The sequence below is a fragment of the Alosa pseudoharengus genome, unplaced genomic scaffold (assembly GCF_046254945.1).
Source record: "Alosa pseudoharengus isolate Yale_2024_CS ecotype anadromous, Long Island Sound unplaced genomic scaffold, YU_APseudo_1.1 YU_APseudo_1.1_scf_7, whole genome shotgun sequence".
Classification (NCBI taxonomy): Eukaryota; Metazoa; Chordata; class Actinopteri; order Clupeiformes; family Clupeidae; genus Alosa; species Alosa pseudoharengus.
The window spans coordinates 28,087,807-28,112,933 of NW_027468859.1; the positions used below are offsets into that span (position 1 = coordinate 28,087,807).

At 41.6% G+C, this 25,127-nt stretch overlaps 1 protein-coding gene across 1 annotated transcript in view; it reads left to right on the plus strand.

The window, feature by feature from the left end:
• The window catches only part of LOC143110001 (regulator of G-protein signaling 6-like), a 117,318-nt gene that overhangs the window by 70,864 nt on the left and 21,327 nt on the right, over nt 1-25,127 (plus strand). Inside the window, exons 3-5 of the mRNA XM_076272817.1 lie at nt 16,213-16,309; nt 19,933-19,983; nt 20,233-20,339. Coding sequence (XP_076128932.1) covers nt 16,213-16,309; nt 19,933-19,983; nt 20,233-20,339 — 255 coding nt within the window. The remainder of the gene's footprint in view (nt 1-16,212; nt 16,310-19,932; nt 19,984-20,232; nt 20,340-25,127) is intronic.

Below are 25,127 nucleotides of genomic sequence, written 5' to 3' on the forward strand. Positions count from 1 at the left end.
CATTTTTCTGCCAGTGCGTTAAGCAAATTTGTCTTAAAAACAAACACATTTGTCTGCCATTGAAAATGATCATTCGAGCGCTAGGTATTTTCATACTAAAAACAATACCAATTAATTAGATTTGGTTAGATGTTTTTTTGCAGTGTATAAAATAAAATGGGGGGGGGGGGGATCAGTGGCACCTTGCTTGAGTTGCTGCAGCCAAAAGATAGCAGCCAGGCAACTACTGGGGGCATGAGAAACAGAGATCTATGGCAAAAAATTGTCGTAATTCTCCTTTAATCCTAGCCTGGAAAATCCAGACCCTGATAATCTAGAAAGATTAAGGGTCTGGCCAAGAACAATGTAATGGCCCAACTCGAGGGGCGGCAACAAGCATGCATTTAAAAATCTCACTGTACGCAATTGGATAACACTAGACCATGTTTACTCTGAATGATTTCGGACTTCGACGCAATCGGATAACACTACGACCAATGTGTATTGTCCTCCAACGTTGCAGCGCTGTCTTCATCAGTTTAGCTGGTTCCCCGGAATGTTGGGGTAAAAGTAACGTGCATCATTGCTCCTTGCCAGAGTGTCTCGCAGCGACAATTCCATTGGGCTCTCGCAAGAACTCTGGATTTCCAGGGTATGCATGGGTCGTAATTCTCCTTTAATCCATGCATGGGTCTTGTTTTAAAGGTCCCGATTTAAAGGTACACCTGAACACTTACGTTTGTGTGAATTCTGTGATCTTCAGGTTGCGGAAGATGAATTTCATTTGTTTTTTTATTGTCCTTTATACTGTGACTTAAGGAACTCTCTTTTTGAATCAATTCAGTTAACAAAATCCAGATATATTTTGGAAATATGAAGGGGAGATTTTATGCTGGCTGTTTGAAAATGATGTTTTTGCTTTGGCAAAGTTTATAGAAAAGGCCTGGTCTCTGCAGCAAAGTATTTTGTATCCCATATGACAAGCCATCTCTATGTGTATGTATCCTTATTTTTAGTGGTTTAGCTATGTTATGTTATGTTATGTTGGGTTCTGTGTTACGTCACGTGGTTATCTGGAGATGACAGTGAAAGTATTACTGCAGTGTCTAATAAGCCCATGAGGGCTGGGCACTATGGTGTTTGACACTTAAATAAACAAATCAATCAATCAATCAATCAATCATGTTGTCCTGGCAGATGGAATGAGGAGCCTGCAGTATTCAGCTTCCAATCCCCTGGTCATACTATTTAGATTTTTTAAAAATTTGATCAATCACTTGCTTGCGCAGCATTAAGATGAAGTAAACTGGATCTGCAAGTGAAATGTCTGTGTGTGTGCCTCAAAGCATTGAATCATTATAGGAGTGTTTACATGGGAAGCTGTAATGTAACGACTACAGGAAGTATTGCCCATGCACAACAAGCCCAGTCATTTCCTTTACGAAGTCACATGTTCTGTTATCAGACCTTTTCCATCTAGTCTTTTATGATATATCAACTTAGTCATGGAAAAAAAAGGTTGTTGATGAATATATTTTGTCAGTCTATCATCAACAAAATTAAAAATACTAATAAGCTAATATGTTTTTATATATGTGCGTTGTTGTCTAATATGTTTTATAATACGTTCTCTACATTGTCACACAACCACCAGTCAGGGCTTCTCCATCTGGCCAGTGGCCCTGTGTCAACACTGTAATGTAGTCATGGGCTTCATTATTCCAAGTGACAAGCCATCGATATACAGGACACATAGAATTTAAAAATGTTACACTCACATAACATGCTCACAGTAATATTTCTTCACATGCCCGCCATAATGGTGCTTATGCAAATGACCAACAGTAGGGATGCCTATGTAGTAAATTACAGTTAGCAGTGACAGTCTTATAGACTCGCTCTTGCTTTCCTCTCAACCATCAATATTTGTGATCTCAATGTAATGTGAGAGTTTAGATTAAGCATTCTGTTGGATTCTCTGGTTGTTGCGTTGTGTTTTAGTTCTAATGTCTGTATTGAAGATGGTCAATAAAGCTTGACGGCGGGATCAGGATCGGCGATTAGATGATGATTTATTGTAGATGGTACAATAATGAATAACAGAACACAGGCTAAGTCTCGAACAGTAAAACTGTGCAGAGTCTAACAGTTGTGGTTGTTATTAGAGGCGGCTGAGCCTTCCGACAGAAGATGCTCCTCGGGTCGCTTCCTCGATCCGTCTCCGTGTCAAAACCTAAGACAAAGCCTGTTATATTAAAACATACAAACGTCAATCATGCCAACGTGGCAGGTGCCAACCAATGTACAAAACCCGGCCCTGGCCAGATGGAGATACTAGCCCGAATAGGCAGACATGCTATCTCCCTCGGCCCATGTTATCACTGATGTTCCTCGGATGTTCCTAAACATCGGGCTGTATGACCTTCCTGCTGGTACACAGGCCTAAGGCACAGTTATGTACAATAATATGGACCTCTCCCTGTTGTATACTACACACAGATGTAACATATGAACACATCAGAATACAGTGAGAATACCCCAGAATTCTACAATTCCAAAAGTCTATTTCGTTCAGCATCTTTCAAAAAGGTGTTTTTTTTCTTCTCTTTCCTTCAAATCCCAGGCAAAGCTTCAATGCCGAGGGACCAGGTGTTCCCTGCATGTGCTAATGGGCTGAGCCTGGCAGTCTGCAGAGAAGCTAATAAGCCTAAGGTTGCCATTAGGGATGCACGGAGATTTAGTCCAACTTACAGCTCTCTGAAAAGATAGCGTTTTTTAATATGCCAAAAGGCTTTGCCGAAGAGAAGCTGCAGCACGCTGTAATTTACCTCTCGAAAGCTAAAGTAATGTCCCCTGTTCTGAAGAATATGTCGTGACCGAAAAGAAAAGAAAGAAATTCGCAGCAGAGAGAGACAGGTTTGTGGATGAGAGGGAAGCCTGAGCTGCAGGCGATGGTTTGGGCGCCTGTTGTGTTGTGTCTTTCTGGCGCTGTCACCGCGGTCCCAGGGCGGAACTGGTGCCGGGCTCCAGTGGACCGTGTCATGAGGAACAGCGCGATTAAAGTGGAGTGAATTGTTAAAGCGCGACACCCATGTCTTTCACAACAGCAAAACACAGCAAGAGAAGGGAGGGGGAGAGAGAGGGGGAAAAAACGAGTGACAAAAAGAGAAAGAAAGGCTGGATATGACTAGCCCTCAGAACGCTCACGGTTAGCACCTCCACATTCCACTGCAGCTTTCCCTTCACAAAAGCCGGAGAAATGCAAGGGAGCAGGTGTTCGCATTTGATCATTTGAGTCTGCAAAGTGGCCGCCTTTTAGCAGAAGCCCAGGAGGGCGACCAACTCAGCAGCCACTAAGCACAGCCCAGGTACTGTGAACTCCGCTGTGAACTAATATGCATAAACTTAGTGGCATCAGAACACAGCGTTGGAGAAATGAATGTGACATGGCTGTTTCATAGTTTCACGATCTCTTACAAGGCCTTCATGGTCAGTGTAATTACATTTCCATTAAGATCTCTCAGCTGTCAAACAATTCCAAGACCATCTGCAAGGCAGATCTCAAAGCAGCCAAATGTTGATTCTGACCTTATAATGTAAGGACCCTTTCTTTCCGTTTTTACATTTCCAAACCATCATGCAAGTCTCATTTTGCACTGAACAGAAGCATAGCTTTGCCTGATTAAATGGCCATGCATAAAAGTACTTTTTTTTTTTTTTTAGTGTGTACAGTTGCAAGCCATTTAAATAATAATTTATTGACTGATTCATGCATTATTTTTTGGACCTCCTGTTATAGATCCAAACCATAAACAAGCACACATCAGCATACCAGTTCATGGTCATGGTAGATTAGGATCGCTGTTGTCTTTCCCAAGAGGGTCAGGACATCAGGGGCCATTTTGGAAAAGTATATCAAAAGGCTGAGAGGGAGAGAGCTCTTCAAACGTTATGAAACGAGTGGAGAAGGACAGTGTGTGCTGTATGAATTCAGTTCAAGGTGTTGAAAACCTACTGACAACACGTAGCTTTTATGAAGCACTGACATAACTTAGGCAGTGGCTCACTGCAGCCCTGTTAAGTGTTGTGAAACTTGCACTCTGTCACCTTTGCATTCAATGTCTGCTCTCTGGATGGCTAGGGTCAGGGCACAAGAGGGTGATTTGATCTGTATTGCGCCTAGGCAGCAGACCGGATGAGTGCACTTAGAAGGAGAGTGATGAGGAGAGAAGGGTGCAGGATCTTATACTTTGAATTCATTTCAAGGCTTCTGAATGGAAAATGTATTGGCTGAAAGAAAACTTTTTTGATACAACTGTTGGGCATTGAACTAGACATGAGACTAATATAAAAAAAGATATGGCACACAGATTCCTTAATTCCCCCTCTAATATCAATGGTGGAAAAAAACGTTCTACTTCATAAAATGCATGTAATTTGTCCTGTAGACTCATTTTAAAAGATGTCTCCACGATTAAAGACAAAAAAACAGCTACAATGTCATTAGCATGTCTAATGAATGTGAAGTGTGACACTTTTGGGGGATTTTGACTAGCCTAGCACCATCCTCCTTTACATAGTGTGAGGTTCACCACACATAATATTAAAGAACATTGGTGAACTTTAGGCAAACGTTAATTAATAAAGAACACACTTTCTTCCATCATAGTTTGTCTAACGTTAGTGCTAGCCAAAGCTTGTCAATAATCCCACAAACACAAAGCAGGCTAATGTAGTTTTCTGGGTCTGGGTCTACGTTTATGACGTTAACGTTAGCTAAATTAGCTAACGTGATCTGACATTGCTAGCTTGTAGTGCTACTATCTAGGATACAAACAAACTCTTGAAAGATTGCTAAGCCATCAATTTCACATTTTCACAAAGACTACCGAATGTCATAAAGAGTAAGCTACATCAGAATCATTTAACAATATGCTTTGGGACTCACCTGATAACGAACAACTTGGCACTTAGATCCAACTGGCTTCAGTCCTTCTGGCTCTATAGGACCAACGTCTCTGGCATGTCTAGAATCTAGTTAGTATCTTTTAATTTTGACAAACCTGTAACCTTATACAGACCGTAAACGTATGCATTTTCTGGTCTCTACAGTCCATCTGTCTTGCAAATAAAGTTACAACCCTAGACTGTATAAAATAACGTTAATGTTTGCTCACACCACGTTTCGCTCGAAAGGTGCACAGACCCGCCCACTCCATTTCAAATTCAAACAGCCATCGTGATTGGTCAACTGGACTGCCACCCAGTGTTGCCTTTAAATTTAACAAAATGCCACATTCATCCTTTCACAACCTCTACTACATCACAAACTACTTACTAAGACACAAAATCAACAAAAAAAAAAATATTATTTGATGACCAAAATTGATCTGTGTGTCTCTGTAGGCTAGGTTATTGCACATTGCCATCCATGCGGCTGACATATCAGGCCTATAGGCTACACACACTAGTATTTTATTAAAAGTTAGATGAAACTATACAAACAATCTATTATCAAAAAATATACTTTCCATAAGTACACTATATTACAACTCTAAGTATTAGCAATTTAATACACTTAAACAAAATAAACGTCTTTAGCATTTAAAATACACTAACAACAAAGTACACTTTTTAAAAGTACATTACAAAAACACTTTGAATATTGCAGAATTAGTATATTTACTTTTAGTACACTGAAGTTGAACTTAATAACATCTACTTTGAAGTATACTTTCTAAAAGTACACATAAAACATACTTTACATAAAGTACAAAAAGTGTAAGCATACTTGTTTTATACTTCATATACTTTAATCATATTTCTAACACACTAAAGTATACTACTTTTTTACCTGGGATATAATGTCAAAACACGGATCTATGTTTCAAAGCAATGGCTCCACATACCATAGACTATAACATTATGCAACATAAAAATGCAGGTGCACTTAATATTGACCTATCATAACTAAACCAATATATTCAAACCCAGATAGCACTCAGGGTCATATCTAATCTTTAGCTGTCTTCTATCATACATGCTCAATTCTAACACGCATTTTTACATTCCGAGAGAGAGGTATTGGTAAAAAAAATATGTTCTCTCTCTTAAAATATCTCTTCATCTTAAGGAATACACACCAGGGAAATGAAAAGCATTAACATGAAGCAAGCTGTCAGATATTCTGATAGATGTTTTTTCCTTCCTGTTTTCGCTTGTTTGGTCTGGTGTTTTCTGTTACTCAGAGACATAGTGCTCTACGAGGTCTGTATAAATGTTATAAATATCTTCTTCAGCCTAATCGCCCTGACTCTCAATGACACTGCGTGGAGATGATGCTATCTTGAGAAGGTGTAAGTCGGCTTCTGAAGTAAACACTTCTTTGTGAATGTGCTTCAAACTCTATATCTGGAACAAAAGAGGTGATAATAATCGCAACAGAGTGTAGCTCATGTTGGTTAAATATGATCATGAACTTGGATGATGAAAAGACCATATTTTCTGTGTTCTGGATAGAAGTTGAAAGATCTGGACAGAGAGAAATGGTAGCAGAGTGAGAAAGGGACAGAGAGAGAGAGAGAAAGAGAGGGGGTTATGTTGGGCGAGTTCACAGACCCCTTTCCCCTGGTGTAGTGTGCGTCGGAAAGCTTAGCTTTAGCACTGAGAGTAAGTTTGCCCATCTGGTGTTCCCAGAGCTGGGGCTTTGAATCCTCCAGACCTTGAAGTCCCAGGTGGAGGGCCAGACAGCAGCCCAGCAGCTGTGCTCCCACAGGGGGAAAGGGGAGTGCTTTGATGAGACATCTAAGCTGCGGTGAGAGCTCGCTACCTCTCCTCCTCTCCCAACGGCCATGTCATGGACCCAGCTGCTGATCCAGGTGTTTCCAAAAATGAAATAATAAAAGGACTCACACACACACACACACACACACACACACATAGAGTCACTCCAGGCCACCCCTAACAAGGTGTGTGTGTGTTTGTTTAATGAAGGATTTTCTTGTATAATTAACTAGATTGTACAAAATCAGATCAGGTCAGATATCATTAAATGTAAAAAGACATTAGTGATCTATTCATTATGAGTTCTATTATGTTAGACACACATAAAGCACGGTTACTACAAAGCACACACAAGTATGATACTCACACAATGTATTGTGTGTGTGTGTGTTTCTGTCTTTGTATTGGAAAAGACTATTGCAGACACATTTTTCTATTGTATTCATTGATCTGCTGTAACTGGGTAGCTTTATCAACCCCATGCAAAGTCTGACAGCTGCAGCACATCACATTGAGTGTCACTACACACACACACACACACACACACACACAGTGGCAGGGATGCGCGTCACGCCACGGTCAGTCCAGCCGTCCTGGTGGGCGGGCGGAGAGCAGTGACAGGCAAACAGGGTCGAGTGTCATTCATCAGACCCAGCCGGCAACAAATGAAAAAAGCCCTGATTAAGAGTGCAGGGCACACGCACCTCCTGTGGAGAAAGCAGAGAGGAATGTGTGGTCTACCTATCAGGAGATCAGCACAAAATGTGTTTCTAGAACGCTGACACCTCCAATGTGGTCCAGCAAGCTTTTCTGTGTGTATCTTTTAAAATAAAATAAAAATGTGTAATCCCATGGCTCCATAGACAGTTATAGTCCCAAAAAAGACATATTGTTGTGTAGACAGCAAAGGAAAATCACCTGCTGAAGATCAATGCATGTGTTCAAAAAGTCCATTATTCTTTACTGCCCTTAACGTTACATCTCAGCAGAATTGCAAGTTGGTCGTTTTTTTTAGGACTCTCCTGTTCAGTCGACTAGTTGGAGCAAACAGAAACATCAGGCATCGTGTCAGGGCTAAGGAGGCCATGCATTAGCCAGTGGGCACAAGTTGTACAAGGTTAGCAAAAGACTAATGCTAGTGGCTCCAGTCATAGAGCAGCCACCCCACCCCCCCCCACACACACACAAACACGCACACACACATAAAAACACAAACACGCACATAAAAACACACACATGCAGGCAAGCAGGCACACGCACACACACACACACATAAACACACACAGACAATCTCGTGTTTTTCCCCACCAACACCCCCACACTCGGGCTGCATCCCATCTCGTTATCGCTGGGACAGCGCGCAGCATGAACAGGTGACAGGGAGCGCTGCTGACAGGGTCACTGCATAGGCTCCCTCCCTCCTTCGGTAGTAACATGTGGTTGCTATGCATCCGAGCACCACGCCGCTATCTGAGGTGTCGGCTGCACTTAGTGAAGAAGTCAGATATTTCCTGCATTTACTGTTCAAGGCTCCAGTGCAGAATAGGGCTGAGGCTTTGCTGCATATGCTCCCCTTTACAGAGGAAGCCAAATCACATCCTCGCTTGTGTCTTGCATTGTATAAAAAGGTCAGTGTCATGATAAATTACAGTAAGAAGTGTTATATCTTAATAACAAGGTAATCCATAATAAATGAATAGACCGGAGGCAACTTGCCGTTAACTTATTTATATATGAATCTTGAAAGATACAGTACATAGAGCAACCTGCCCAATAGGGGAGCTTCAGTACAGTGGCCTAACAGGGCCAGAATTAAGGATACGAAATGTAGAACTCCAATACACCACAAGAAGTTAAGTGAGTGGGATTTTATCCAAAGCAATAGATACTTGCAATGTTCTGGTATCGACCTTGAGCCAACCATGTCTTAGTGGCAATACTGTCACCTCTCCACCATTCCGCATGCCAACGTCGAAGGTTTACATTGTCTTGATAAAGGAATTTATGACTGAGCTGGGACAAAACTGAAAATGACTAAAGGAATGTTCATTTTCCGACTCCTTTCCTCCTGTCTTTCTTCCTCACACACACACACTCACTGTTCTATAACCTAGTGGTGTATAGTCCTCCAGTGCTATTAGTGTTTTCTTTCTTCCAAAATGGCCTTGCCATTTCAACTTCCTGGTACTCAGTGGGCATGCTGTTCTTTTTCATCGTTGCTCTCCTCCTCCTCCTCTTCCCTTCGGAGAAAGTGGTAGTTTAAGGCCATGCTGACGTATTGTAATCAAGTTTGTGAGGGTGGGTTTGATTGAGAAAGAGCTCCTGACAAGCAGCCCAAGCTCCGGGCAGCTGCTTCCTCAAGAGACTCTCAACGGAGGTCTTTTTCCCTCTCCCCAGTGTTCAGTCTTAAATAAATTTATCTGGGTGGCATGTAGTTGCACATTTTGCTTCTTGGTGTTTTCTTTCCAATGACATGAATATAAAACAATGACAATACACACAAATAAATCAGGCAGTATACTGTATTTGAAGCTGTCAGGGTAGAGTGCTTATGCAATGTAGGACACTTCTTTCAGACAAGCACACTATTTCCAAACAAACTTAATAAGGAACTTTAACAGAAGAAATAAATCTATAGTTGCATGTCATGGTTTGAATAGATTATGTCTGAAGTTTTAGACAGGAGCAACAAGCTGAATGCCTTTGCCAAGAAAAGGCAAAGACAAAAGGCAAAGCAGCAATTTTAGATTTATAAGAATTATATTGCAGCACAATTTGAGATGCACACTTCTGAGGATATCACTGTTTTGTTTGTTTTTGTTCTAGATAACTGTAAGATCGACCACAAAATTGACTGTGAGTTGCTAACTATGCACTTAATGCTTTCATAGGGAGAGTAAGCGGCATTGCAGCTTTCACCACTAATAACAGTCCAGCCACATTCTCTTAGTGACTATGGACTAAACGTAGTTGAGAGAGATTGGAAAATATCTAAAAATGTGAGCTGATCGGTTTTGTCATTATATTTCAATTTATAACATGCTGATAATATCTTGTTCATAAATATCACAAATGTAAGTGTTGCGAAGTTGACCCCCAGAAAACCAGACAAAACCAGAGGATTCAAGTGAATAATATGCTCTCCATTTGCCATTATGCTATTACGGCCATCTCATAAGCCGTCAGCCATCTAGTGAGACGAGGCAGACTTGTGACAGGGATATAATTTCAACTTGATTGCATTGTTTCATTTCATTCATTGCAAAAATGGTTGATTACACCACAGTCAAGTATTGTGTGGGGTGTGTGTGTGTGTGTGTGTGTGTGTGTTTGTATGTGTGATTGGACACCAGCTTGAAAATGTGTGGCTCAGTGATGAGTGTGTTGCCAGAGAAGAATCAGCATATGTCCTTCTCTCTGAGAAGAATACTAGGAGTTATGAATAGCACTGTAATGACCATCTTGAAGGACCTAATTGAAATGTCAGTCGCATTAAATGGTTGACATTCATGGCTGCGTGTCTCTTCCAGTAATTTGTTGCCAATACATCTTCTGTTAGGGGCTACATGAACGCCGTGTTTAGAATGGTAATGACATTTCATTGATGTAATTTGAACATGAGCTTGAAATTATGTTTTGTGTGGCATGGGTTGATTTTTATCTGTGCCAAATGTATGGAGGGTAAAATGAAAAAGGAAAGAAATCACACAAGAAGGGCAAGAGTTTGAAGAGAGCATTTTCCGATAATCTGTCCAAAACATCTTGTGAAAAAGTCCTTTTTGTTGGGTCATTTCCCTCCTAAGATATTTAATGAAACCATCTCTTTCCAGAACAAGGAGGTTGTCTCCTGCAATAATACAGCTTAGTCAGTCCCACTGCCTCGCTCAAATATTTATCACTCTTTGTAAAGAGCTCGGCTTATTAGAAGGATCTATTTATTGATCGATGCCATGGTTGCTCAGTGTAAGCATATGGGTTGCATGTCCTGCAGGCATAAGCAGCGGAGCACAGAACTGCTGGATTACAGCCACACCTTGCTCACATTCGGTCTGGAAATCATCGATCGGGCCGAAGCTTACCTTGGGGAAGAGGACTGAGTGGGCCCCAGTAATGAGAATGTGATGTTTATTCCGTTCCATTTCCCAGACAGCCATTTGCCCTTGCGGTCTTATCTCTGTAATTGCAGGATTCTCTGTGCTTTTTCTGGTCACCTCTTTGACCTTGTCTGTGGCTCACACCTCGGTTAACTCCGATGACTGGCATATTCATGGGTAAACAAGCTTGGCCCCTGCCTTATAAATCACTCAGAGATGTTGACGGGACGAAGGGGACATTGCCTATTTGACTGAGCAACCACACACGGCGTTAGTCGTTAATTACTTGGATTATATATTGAACGTTTAGGAAGGAGCAACACCATTTCTCATGCCACCAATTATTATTAGCTTCGAAGAGCTTATGTTTTGTCTTTACCTTTCGCTTGTTTGTTTGTCTGTCCATCAGCAGAAATCTGGGGGAAAAAACTACCAGGCCTGTTTACTGAAACTTGGTGGAGGGGTGAAGCAAAGGTCAAGGTGGAACTCATTCAATTTTGAAGAGGATCTAGCTCAAGCAGCAGATCTAGGTTCTTTTACCTTATATCTTTAACATTGAAATATGGGGCTATGCACTAGGGGTGGGCGATATATCGTCTGCGATAATATCGTGATTGTTGTTTAAACGATGTGCAAATTTACATTATCGAGTATTTAAATTACTTATGAGGGAAAAACACTCGAAATCACGCATTGAAACCCCATACATTCACTAAATCCAGGAGGTGTATGCAAGAGTAGCCCCTTTGCAGCAGATCAAGTGTCAGATGATCCATGGGTCCACGTTGTCACACGCAGGTCTAGCCTAATGTTTATTTTGTGTAGCGAGATCAAGACGTAGCCTACAAGGGATTTTGTGCAGCTACTTCTGTTCACGTAGCATTGATGAGACAGTCCTTTTTTTCCTACATGGTATTATATGGAGAGAAAACATTTGCCTTTGAGTATTTTAGTAGTCAGTTGTAAACAAAGAACTCTTCTCATGTAACCCTTTTGTAAATGGACTAAAGTTCGCTCTAAATATCTACGTGTATCGATTATGCTAACCGTTAGCATCTCTATGGGATTTCTCATATACATTAGCCATAAGCTAACGCATTAGTTTCTATTCTGTAACTTGGAATGCTAGCCTACATGATTTCTCCTAAACAAAACATCGAAGGGAGTAACTGAGATGTACTCTGTTGGTCTGCTTAGTTTTACAGTGAATCCTAAGTAAAGGTTTTTGAAAGGAACTTCAGCTTCAGACTTTGGGCCCGTCCCAATACCTCCCCTACCCCTAGATTTTTGCCCTAACCCTCGTTTTTGCGCGTGCACGTGTAGGGCTAGGGTGTCCCAATACTTTAGGGGGCAAGGGGAAGTGCTATTTTCCCCTTAAAATCAACCCTCAAAGTATAGCCAGGACCGATGCAGGCTTAAAACGAAGTGGGAGATGAAATTACCCAGGATACCGTGCAAGCTCACTGAGCCGGCCACATTTTTCATATATTTTCGCAAATAAGCATATTAAAATTTCGAACTTTGTTGGAATATGTTAGTTTGATGCACATCTGATGGACTGTTGAGTTTTGAACACTAATGTTAGAAAATATCTCACGAAGCTATCTGACGATGTTCATGATATCTGCTGAGTGCTTTGAGAGAGTCTGCCCATCAAATAACGTTATATATCTGATCTGGGTAGTTTCGTCAATATTTAAGGTGTGTGTTCTGGCATTCACATGAATACGTATAAATTTGTTGATTAACCAGACGTAGATAAACCAGCACAGCCCACACAACGATGACCGCTGGAACGGGCATGTTCCTGAATGAAAATAGTAGCAGGCTACTACCGGTAGACACGTCAGCGCTGCGCGTGACGTAGGTGAGCACGTTCGCTACGCTAATTTGCATATAGTGGTGTCCCAATTCATAGGGAAAGATCTTCACCTCCACTTCCCTTGTCGAGGGGGTTTTAATGTTGAGGGCAATCAAAACCAAGTGGAAGTTTTAAGGGGGGAGAAATGGGACGGACCCCTACTCTTGAGAAACTGTTAGGCCTAGTCATCTTCTCTAATGTAGCTGGCTAGACCATGTCATTGCCACACACACAAGTGGGGGCAAAATTGGAAATGTGTCATAGAGTGACAATGCATTGGTTGATTTGGTTAAAGGGTCACAGGTTAGGTTATTGGTTATTATTGTATTGATGCTATTCATAAATAATGAGCTGTAAAGTAACTTTAAAAGGATATCGACTAATTATCGTTATCGTCAAAATCACGAAAAATATCGAGATATTATTTTTTGTCCATATCGCCCACCCCTACTATGCACTCTCAACCTGCCCTTCTGATCTTCACCTGCCTGGTCACCGCAGTGAAATGCTCTCACAGGCTGCTCTGTTGGGGATGTTTTTGCCCACAAAGGCTCCTTTGGTGGTGATTTTGTTTTTGATGGTAAATAGGTTTTGTTGTTGATTGGTCGCCGTAGGAATTCCCCTGCCTATAGAACTACAGTTAGAACACCTCTCCTGTGTATATCTGAAATGTACAGCGGAGCAGAACATGATAAAAGAGTAACCTGAAGAAAGAGATGATTTATGGGCAGGCGACAAGCCAACTGATGGATAAACTACTACGATAACGTCATCTCAGTTGACTACAATGATAACATCACCTCTGTTGGCAGTTCACAACATTAATGTTGCACTTTAATGATCTCCTCTGGTGCACAATTTTGCATGTCACTTTAACTGGCAACGTCTGCTACATAAAATCAATGTTTAATGTATAGCCACAAGCATTAGCTGTAGGGTAAAAATGTGATATTATTTTTTTAACACGACTGCTCCACCCAGTGTGGCTATTTTCCTGACGTGCGAGGCCGCAAACGGCCGTGGAATTGCAGCGTGGCGGAAGACGTTGCCGGGAGGCGTCCTGGCTGAGAGTGATTAGATTAGATCCCAGCAGCATCTTCATTAAAATGCACTGATACGTGCACTTATGCCATCCCCGGGGGGAGAAACAGCGTGAGAAAAAAAACAACCTGTTTTTTCCAAGGGGAGATGGCTATCACCACTAATATCACTATCAGTCCAGGGTGTATGATGAGGCTGGGAAAAGGGGGGTGAGAGCGCAACCATAATGGTCATGATCCAGCATCTTCATGCAATAAATACAAGAGGAGGGTAACAGTGCGATGGTGCTACTGTTTGGTCTATACTGAGGGCTCTCACCCATTATGCTCCATCAGAGGCTCTTGTGGTCTCTCCCCTCTGCGAAGTGGGCAGGCCGGCTTCGACCCGTCTCCCATTGGCGGCGGCCTCTCTGCCGACTGCATCACAGCTGCGTCTCTCTGGTTCAGCGCTGACTGGAAACTCCCCCCTGGGGACCTCCGCAGAGACACGGGACATCGTTACCTCCTATCTCGCTTCTACCGGTCGCGGCACGTTTTATCTATATCGATTTGGATGTGGAGCTGGCAGCAGGTAACCTGACCCTCGCCAGATAAATTTCGTTCCGCCTAGCTCCGCCTAGCTTCACTCACATCCATCTGGGACCTCTTCCATTGAGAGTGATTTCTGCAACCGACTTTATGGTTCAGCCAATCAGGACGCAGGGCGGGAGTTTCATAGATGTGATGTAGTGGAGAAGCGACCGTGAGACTGTTATCAGCGTCACGGGTTGGCTTCGATGTGAGTGGTTGAAGTAGCACGTCAATAGATGACGGACAAGTGGCTTATTCAATCATATGCAAGCATTTTTATTAGGCCCAGCCTTCTGAAACACCATTCCAATGGATCGGTTCCAGATGGATGAGTGGAGCTAGGCGGAGCGAAATTCATCTGGCTAGGGTCAGGTTAGGCAGCAGGGCCCTCTTCTCTCTTTCTCTCTCTCTGGGCCTATACTGGTACGACACTGCAAGACATGGGTGCACATAGCAGACCGTATTAAAAGCATACATCTGTCAAAAACATGGGGCTAACGTGGCTATCGACCTGTGGTGGGGGCAGCGTTTTTGAGTGCTGCTTTTTTTTATGTTCTAGATAGCGCAGCCCTGGTGGGAATAACAATGCTTTCATGGGTGAGTGATCATGTCACTTTTATGGAAGCAAGGCGAAGATGTTCTCTGAACTGAGTCAGGTGAATGAAGTTAAAAGAGGCTGTGTGTGTGTGTGTGTGTGTGACCTACAGTACACGTGTGAGTTTCTGTGTTATTGTCTTTATTCACCCCTTTGATTTGTGAGATATGGTTTCATGTTGTTAAATAAAGGCCTAATTTATTTTGTCATCTCATCAGCACAATGACTTCTCGTGTCATTCCTGTGATGCACATATCTGAGGATTTTAAGATGATAGCTGTACGTGTGCTCTCTGCATTCACTGCTAGCTGTAGTGGCCTCATTTGGTTTTTCTTTCATCCATTTTTCTCTCTCGTTCGCACAGTGGTGGAGCGGTGACTTTGATTGGGGTTTATATATAGCTGGGCAGATCTCCAAAGCAACATGGGTTTCACTTCCCACATGCGATGCAGAAGAAAGAAAATCAGTCAGATGGGAGCCAGCTATGATCTAAACATGACACAAAACGCCACTGTCATCTCATCTCCTCCCACGACACACACAAACACACAAATACATACACCCACTCTCTTCCGATAGGCACGGGACATTTTTCATTCCCCTCAATGCTGTTTATAACCTCTGTGTGGTGTTTTCTTTACCATTTACCGCTATCACATGGGCAGCAAATGCACAGAGGAATTATGAGTAGTCAGATATGTGGGTGTATGCTATTGAACTATAGCACTGGAGTAGTCGATGATATATATAATGCCGATGTTAAACGCTTAAAGGCCATATCACATCAGAGGTCTTATCTAATGATCTTACCCTATTCGTGATTTCATCTGAAGTGCCTTTGGAGATTGACTGATTCATTCAAGTCATAAATGTTTGTTTGCAAAGTAACCAGCAGCAAAATATTTTCCTCAACAACATATATTATCAAATTTCAGTAGTTTCATTAATATTACATTGTCACCTTCCTTAAATGGTCCGTGTAACGCTTTGCAGTGCTTTGTTCTATTTGCTCCATCCATCTGATCCAAATAAAAAATGTGTTCAATAATCCAATTTTCAATTTTTTTAACTGGTCAGCAAATAGATAATTGCTGGTAAGTAAAATAAGTAAACACACATTTTGGACCACCACCAATCTCATCTCAACACAAAACCTCTTGCTGAGCATGCTCTATGTGTTCCTCATTGTTCCCTTACAGAACCTCTTGCTGAGCATGCTCTACAGTATGTGTTCCCTTACAGAACCTCTTGCTGAGCATGCTCTATGTGTCCCTCATTGTTCCCTTACAGATCGAGGACATCGTCACCAGGATACAACATGAGACGGAGGGAGTGCCGATCAGAACCGTCAAGAGTTTCCTGTCCAAGATCCCCAGTGTTGTCACAGGTAGGCCTGCGTTTCCTGTCCAAGATCCCCAGTGTTGTCACAGGTAGGCCTGCGTTTCCTGTCCAAGATCCCCAGTGTTGTCTCAGGTAGGCCTGCCCTCGAGGCTCTGCCCTGTGCACACTGGAATTGTCACTCTAAAATATGAGTTATGTTATGTCATCGTATGTGTAAATGTTACATTTGACATAATTTCACTCAGTCAAAGCAACAAGATGACTTCATTGGGTGGAGTAACATCCTTCTTTACAGTGAAGAAATCTCAGAGAACTTTCATGGATTATTGGTAGGAATAGCATTGGATGTTTTGTCTAATCAATAACCCTGTTTCTCTGGAAGAGTCTATCTTTAAAACACACTTTCAAAAATGACACACTAAATGCATGATGCAAGACCAAGTAAAATCTCTCATTGATGAATCCCTCTTAGTGTTTGTACAGTGAAGCCCGAGTTCCTGGAGGATTATTCGATAACACTTTACTTGACAGTATCAACATAAGAGTGACATGACACTGTCATGACACATGGAACCTAACCCTGTTCTATAACCCCAACCCAAACCCTAAACCTAACCGCTAACCCTAATCCTATAACCCCAACCCTAACTCTAAACCTAATCCTAACCCTAACTTGTTATGACAAAAACCGAATGACACTTAATGACAGACGCGTTATGTCATAAACGTTTTTAATTTGTTTATGACACGTTTATGAAGGTGTCATGTCACTCTTATGTCGATACTGTCAAGTAAAGTGTAACCGAAAGTTCCCTCGTAGTGTCTGTACAGTGAAGCCCGAATTCCTAGAGGATTATTCTAAACACAAACTGAGTTCACCACACATCCAAGAAAGTTCCCAGATAGTGACTGTGGGACTGCTGAAGATGGAGGAGAGAAGCCGATGAGACATTTACAGTGTTAAGTGTTTGCACCCACGATGATGGATCGGTGACTGCACCAGCCCCTGGTGCCACAAGATCCTCGTAAATCATTTAAACTCACGAAGACGCCTCCGCTGTGCACAAATAAATAAATAAATAAAGCGGGGAGTGCTGATATTATTATTCATATGGCCCGCTGGTGGAGCTGCACTGCTAGATGTGCTGCTGGATGTGCCGGTGGTGATGCGTATCAATAAACAGAATTGCTACAGCACGGGACACTCAGTGAACGGCTGCCAGCACCCGGGAGCTAAGAAATTATGTGGAATTAAAAAGAGCTTTCCTTGATGTAAGGGCTGAGCTTTCGTTGGGAGAGACTAGTTGCTTTAATGTTAGCAACACACACACACGCACACAGGAACATGCTCATACGCATACACGTGCACACACACGCACACTACGCCTGTTTGAGTCGTGATTCACTCGGATCTTTCACCCGTATCTTTAAATTAACCCATGAGTCGCGAGTCTCTAGTATCATTAACTCGGATCAGTTGAGTCCTACTACAATTCAATCTAAAACGATAAACAGCGCCACACACAAACCTCTTGCAACATTAGCTAGCCTACTAGCCATCATAGCTGCCAAATTTCGTAGGTAGGATAACCACAACTCCACAAATCAACTCAAGCGACTGAGTGAGCAGGCAGTCTGAGATAACTGGTTAACTTCCCGCAGAGCCGGGTTAGTCGGATCAGCTGGCCGGTTAGGCTACATTGAGTACGAGTCGGCTACGGCTACGTTGTCATGAGTGGCTGTAGACGAGCGAGTAGCTCCTCCTCAAAGTGAAAAGCAATTCCACAACAAAAGCCATTCTTCACCTCTTAAATAACATTCAATGTTCTGCATGTAGCCTAGGCATACTTTAGATTTGGTGTATAGATGTAGCATATTAAAATGCAATTAGGTCGCGCAGACAGTCCGAAACATTGCACGCTCTTAATGGAGCTGATTTGTATACCCGGGTTAGTCGGATCGCTGGGCCGGGCGGTTACGTTATGTTGTTATGAGTGCGAGTCAGCCGAATCAGCCGGCTACGTTGTCATGAGTGGATCTGTAGACGAGCGAGTAACTCCTCGTCAAGGTGAAAAGCAAATCCACAACAAAAGCCATTCATTCACTTCTGAAATAACATACAATGTTCTACACGTATGCATAGCCTACTTTTAAATGCAATTAGGTCGCGAAGACAGTCCGAAACATTGCAAGCTCTGTATGGAGCTGCTCAGGCTAGCCGGGTCAGTTGGATCAGCAGGGCGGGCCGGTTACGTTGTTATGAGTGCGAGTCAGCCGAATCAGCCGGCTACGTTGTCATGAGTGGATCTTTAGAGGAGTGAGTAACTCCTCGTCGAGGTTAAAAGAAAATCCACAACAAAAGCCATGCGTTCACTTCTGAAATAACATATATTCTGCACGCATAGCCTACTTAAAAATGCAATTAGGTCGCGAAGACAGTTGCAATGTCCGAAACATTGCAAGCTCTTTATGGAGTTGCTTGAGTAGGCTAGCCTACCTGGGTCATTTGGATCAGCCGGGCGGACCGGTTACATTATGTTGTTATGAGTGCGAGTCAGTCGAATCAGCCGGCTACATTGTCATGAGTGGATCTGTAGACGAGCAAGTAGCCTAGTTTCTACTCGTGTCAAGGTGATAATAATAATAGGCCTAATGAGAAAAGTAGTAGTAGTAGTAATAATAATAATAATAACAACAATAATAATTTATTCACTGCAGGGCATTTCTACGTTCCTGTTTCTATGTCTACATTGAAAGTCAATTGCTTAGGCTAGGTTAAGACAATAAATAAACAGTCTGGCTCAAACTGCTTTCTTTCCCGTGAGTGGGTGGAGGTTTTGATGCTATTATATTAGGCTATTTTATATTATATTATATTATTATATTATATATGATATTATATTAGGCTACCTAACATGATATATATATAGCTATGATTAATAGGCTAATAATATTAGTTGCCTAGTATTAGCTGCCTATAATACCTATTAGAATAGATTCCTAGTAGCCTACTATTAGTATATAGTAGTGGTAATAAACATTGTAGCAGAGTAGCATTAGACCTAGGCAAATTTTCTATTGTTAACAAAACAACAACAAATAATTAATTATTATAATATAGGCTACCCTCCCTGTCAATAACATCAAAGTTTCTGAACATGAGCACCAAAAAGATGAACAATGTGTGGATGCACTTTGACCAGGAGAGCAAGACTCTTAGGCTAAATGCAAGTACTGCAAAAACCTGGTTTCAAATCATGGAGGATCCACATCCAACATGAGAAGGCACTTAACGAAATGAAGCACCCCACTGCACTGCTTGAACGTAGGACTGAATTTCTTTGCAATTTAGCAATACTGACTCAAGTGACTCAAGTGACTCGTTCAACCCGGATCAGTTTAGTGAGTGACTCAGAATAACCCGGATCCTTAAAAGGAATCGAGTTTGACAGGCCTAACGCACACACACACACACATATACACACACACACACGCACACACACGCACACACATTACCTAAGGTAAGAGACTTGAATGTGCACATGAATTAATGTTACTAGCGGGCTTTGTATTCCACATAATTAAATTAACACACTAAAACTTTCAATTGCAATCTCTATCATTCTCTGAATAAATACGCAAGCGCCCCCCCTCTCTCATCTGTGTTAGGTACAGACATTGTGCAGTGGCTGATGAAGAACCTCAACATCGATGATCCAGGTTGGTGGTGTCTGTCAAGACCAGACTGTGTAACAAGGCTTCTATTATCACATTCCATTATCCAATTTAATCAAGTGTGTACAGCCAACACAAATAAACCATTACCCCCCTCGCCGTCCACTCACTTGATATACAGTATCAACAGTCGTATGTGCATGTGACAGTGGCAGACTGGCAGTCTGTGTTGTTGGTGCCCGGTGCAATGTAAACCAACATGGCGTGGTCTTCTCTTCTGTCCGTCCCATTCAGCCGAAGCCATTCACATCGGAAGCCTCGTCGCCGCCCAGGGCTACATCTTCCCCATCTCTGACCACGTCCTAACACTGAAGGATGACGGGACGTTCTACCGCTTCCAGGTAGGACAGCCTCCGGAGGATTGAGCGCCACTCAACACGAGACATTTGGCTGATAAATCGTAGTCGCATTTGTGCACAGGGTGAAGTGTTGACGCAGTTATGGGAGACGCTTTGACAGCAATATATTCTTCCACTCCCACGGGGCACGATATTTGACAATTTTTTACCGACCTTGATGTGTGTGTAGTACTTGGAGGCTGTCAGCAGCTAGGTACCAAACCCACCATTTCACTAACTGCAACAGATAGTCTACACAGTGTTGAATCCATCCAAAAAAAATGACAGGTGTGCAGTACTGTTTCACAGTGTTTTCTCAGCGAGCGAGTGATCAAAATAAATGTCTCGAGTGCTAGCATAATAAATTCCCTTTCATTTTTTTTCATCCAGTCTCTTGAATTAGATTCTCTTCCACAGATTCCCAAAGGATGAAGCACTTTGTCAAATATTCCTTGTAATTACAACTCCTTCGACTTCACTTCACGGTGTTTCCATATGCTGGCAGTCTAAGACGGGTTGTCCGTGAACCCATTCAAATGAATTGTGAACCCTGTGAAATATTTACTCCAGTTGTCCAAATGTAGGCCTACTTGTCAAGATGATTTTCCACCAATCCCGCTCAAATAGCTTTCACGGCTACATCCCCTGAATGCAAACACAGACTTAAAATTGTCTGTCTGACAAACTTTTTGTGGTTGCCAATTTGGATAACACCCCTCTCCCTTAAAAAAAAGAAAGAAAAATCACAGACACACACACAAAACGTCTATCATCACGGCAACACACCCAGTGATGTAACAGATGGAGGACTGTCAGGAGTTATGTTTCATAAACCTCCTCAGTGATGCCAGTAACGCGTTACTAACGCATTAGTCTATTTTGACCACTTTTTTCGGTAACGAGTAATCTAACGCGCTACTATTTACAAACCAGTAATCAGATTAAAGTTACTTATCTAAATCACTGTGCGTTACTATTTTTGTCATTTTCCTTAGTAAAAAGATATATTCTTTGCTTTCTTCTTGTCTCGGGGATTAACGTCATGTAGGCTATGCCAACCTTTTCAGCATGAGGACGACTCACGTGTAAAACCACGCAGCGACACAAACGTAAACAATGGAGGGAGGAGAAAGATGCACATTTTATCTATAGTCATTATTTTGAGTTTGTGTCAGCTAAACATGACAACATTAAGGTACATTGTACATTCTGTGCTGGCGACAAAGTGCTGTCTAGCTAGACATCCCAAGTCTCCCGAAGTTTTGGGAGTCTCCCACATATTGATATCCTGACGCCCGCAAATTACATAACATCTCCCGGAACCTAGAGCGAACAAGAGCACGCAAGCCAAATCTTCAAATCACGTGTGCATCTGAGTTTAACGCGCACACAACGGAGAAGGAGAGAGAGAGGAGTGGTGCATGTGTGCCTGCAAGCTTATCCAAGACAGAGAGCATGGTCTGTTTTGCTAAATCAACCAATCAGTTTTCAGTGTAGGTGGGCTTAGCTTATATCTCTTTTCTCTAGAACTTAATTAATCAGTTCAGTTAGTGTATCTAGGAACAGGAGCGTCATGGCAGAGTCAGTGCCCCTCAAAAAGGAACATTTATGATCCATTTCACATCAGACTACAAAAAGTGTACCCAATTGTCTCATAAGAGTAAAACATAATGATAGTCTTGCACACTGCAGTGTGTAACAGTGACTTTGCATTGCTCACGGCGGGTTAAATGATCGCAAAAGACTTGTTGAGGTGAGTTTAACAAGTGTAATTTAATTTGCATATTACTCAGGCCTATACTAGATGGCTAGTTGCCAAGGCTACATGAAAAGGCCAAACTACCAAAATCTACATATTTTACTATCACAATTTCTATCAATAGGCCTTCCTTATTTGGTGTACTGACTAGACATTATTGAACATCTGAATTTCAGTATCTACATAGGTTAGGTTGGGATGTCTGCTATACATTGTTGGCATTACTGTTAAAATGCACTTCCAGTATAGGGAGTATTGGCAAAACCGGTTATCATTTTTATGTTGAGGCGGTGGGGGTGTTGTCGGCAGCTGCTGAAAGTAACTAATAAAGTAACTTGTAATCTAACTTAGTTACTTTTAAAATCAAGTAATCAGTAAAGTAACTAAGTTGCTTTTTAAAGGAGTAATCAGTAATCAGTAATCAGATTACTTTTTCAAGGTAACTGTGGCAACACTGCTCCTCCTCTCGAGCTCTCAAAAGAAATGCTTATGGCGAGGCCCGTGGTCACGGCTTTTAGCTCCTTTGGTGGTGTGCCCAGCTCTTGGCTCTGAAACGGAGATTGAGGGTTCAAACCCTGTGTGGCTGACTGAGGCGAGCTGCCACTCTGGGTCGAGGGAACAAGCAGCACAGCCGACTCACCCGAGCTCAAATATGTTTTTCACACATTCACAAGTGCTGTCCTCCAAAACAGAAGAAAAACACAAAAATACAGTATACATCCAAAACAAAGATATTATTATTAGTATCATCTTCATTTTTTTATTATTATTATCATCAACATTATTCTACTAATCGATTAATCATATCACAACAGAAGTCTTGACACAGTGGTCATATGCCACATACCAAATGAATAAAACACATAATCTTTAGAATCTTTCTGATACACTGTACAGTTAGTAAGGCCCATTCACAGTAATGATAGCCATATAACCATAACGGCAAAAGTAAGTACCACTCTATACTTTTAAACTTTGTGGTCCTGATCCAATTTTGTTTGTTGTAATTTACCGTCCCCCTAAACCATCAGGTCGTTTTTTAAATGAAATCCAAGAATTTCTCTCCACTCTTGTCTTATATTATGACAGTGTTGTTCTTTGTGGTGATTTTAATTTTCATGTTGATGACTCCAGTAATGTTCATGCTACTGATTTCCTAAACATTGTTAAATCTTTTCAATTTTGCCAACATGTGTCTGGACCAACAAATAACCGTGGTCATACACTGGACCTTGTTTTCACTCTGGGTCTTAAAATATCCTCTGTTGATTGTTTTGATATGACTGTATCTGATCATAACTGTATAGTTTTTAGTTGTGAAACATCCATCATCAATACTGTCACTCCCAGCTCTTTCTGTTCCCGCATATTCAATGAGCATAGTGCCTCAAAATTCTGTGCATTATTCCAGAGTCAATGCTCTGACCTCTCTGAATACTCTTGTACCAATGATCTGGTTGACCAGTTTAATTCCATTTGCTTGTCTTCTCTAAATGTTATTGCACCCATGAAGGTTAGAACTAAGTCATCAGAAAGAAAGCAGCCCTGGAATAATAGTGGCATTCGTAGTTGTAAAAGGGATTGTAGGAAAGCTGAACGTAAATGGAAGAAGTCTGGTCTTCAAGTTCATTATGACTTTATGAAGGAATCACTTAAACACTATAACATCTTGGTTAAGGATGCAAGATCACATTACTTTTCAGAACTTATTTCTGATCATCAGCATAATCCTAGATTTCTATTTAAAACAGTAGAGCAGCTGGTAAAGCCATCTACTCCCTGTGTCCCAGTGGAAAGTGATGCTGATTGTGAAAAGTTTTTGTCCTTTTTTACTGAGAAAGTACAGTCAATCAGAACCTCTATCACTCCTAATACTATGCACTCTGAAGTCTCTTTCTTACAGGATAGGCATACTTTAAACCACTTCAATACAGTTTACTCTATCTGAACTTCTAGAGACAGTGTCACATATGACAGTATCTTCCAGTCCTCTTGATGTAGTACCAACAAAGTTTCTATTAGAAGTAATTGAATCTGTTGGGTCCTGTTTGCTTTCTATTTTTAATAGTTCACTTTTAAATGGCATTGTCCCTGATTACTTTAAAACTGCAAGTGTGAGCCCATTGCTAAAGAAATCAGGGCTTGATCCATCTCTACCTCAAAACTACAGACCTATTTCCAAGTTACCATTTGTATCAAAGATTCTTGAAAGATTAGTGTCCAAGCAGCTTGTCTCTGCACTGGAAAATAATAATCTTTTTGAAAAGCTACAATCTGGTTTCCGAAAGTATCATAGCACTGAGACAGCACTGCTGAAAGTTACAAATGACCTTTTAAGAACAGCTGATGATGGCATGTGTTCTGTCCTTGTACTTCTTGATCTTAGCGCAGCCTTTGACACTATTGATCACAGCATACTGCTGCATAGACTGGAACATTGGGTGGGATTTTCTGGTACAGCCTTACAATGGTTTTCATCTTACTTGTCAAATAGGAAGTTTTGTGTTTCTGCAAACAGTTACACATCTTCATTTTCTCCTGTCAAGTATGGGGTACCTCAAGGGTCAGTTTTAGGACCAATGTTATTTTGTTTATACATGCTTCCTCTTGGGCACATTATCCAGAAACACTGTGTCTCCTTCCACTTCTATGCTGATGATACACAGCTATACCTGCCCATTAGTTCCTCTGATCCTAGTATGCTGAATTCCTTAAATGAATGTCTTTGTGACATAAAAAACTGGATGTCAAACAATTTCCTCCAGTTGAATTCTGACAAAACATCATTGGATCCCAGCACATAGTGAAACAAATGATACCATCCTTAGGTCCCTTTCAATTTTTAGACTGTGTAAAACCTGTTGCAAAGAATCTTGGTGTCTGGTTTGACAGTAATTTAAGCTTTGAACGTCACATCACAAAGCTCATACAGTCTTGTTTCTATCACCTCAGAAATATTTCCAAGATTAGTTCCATCTTAACTTTTTAAGACACTGAGACCATTATACATGCATTTATTTCTTCACGCCTGG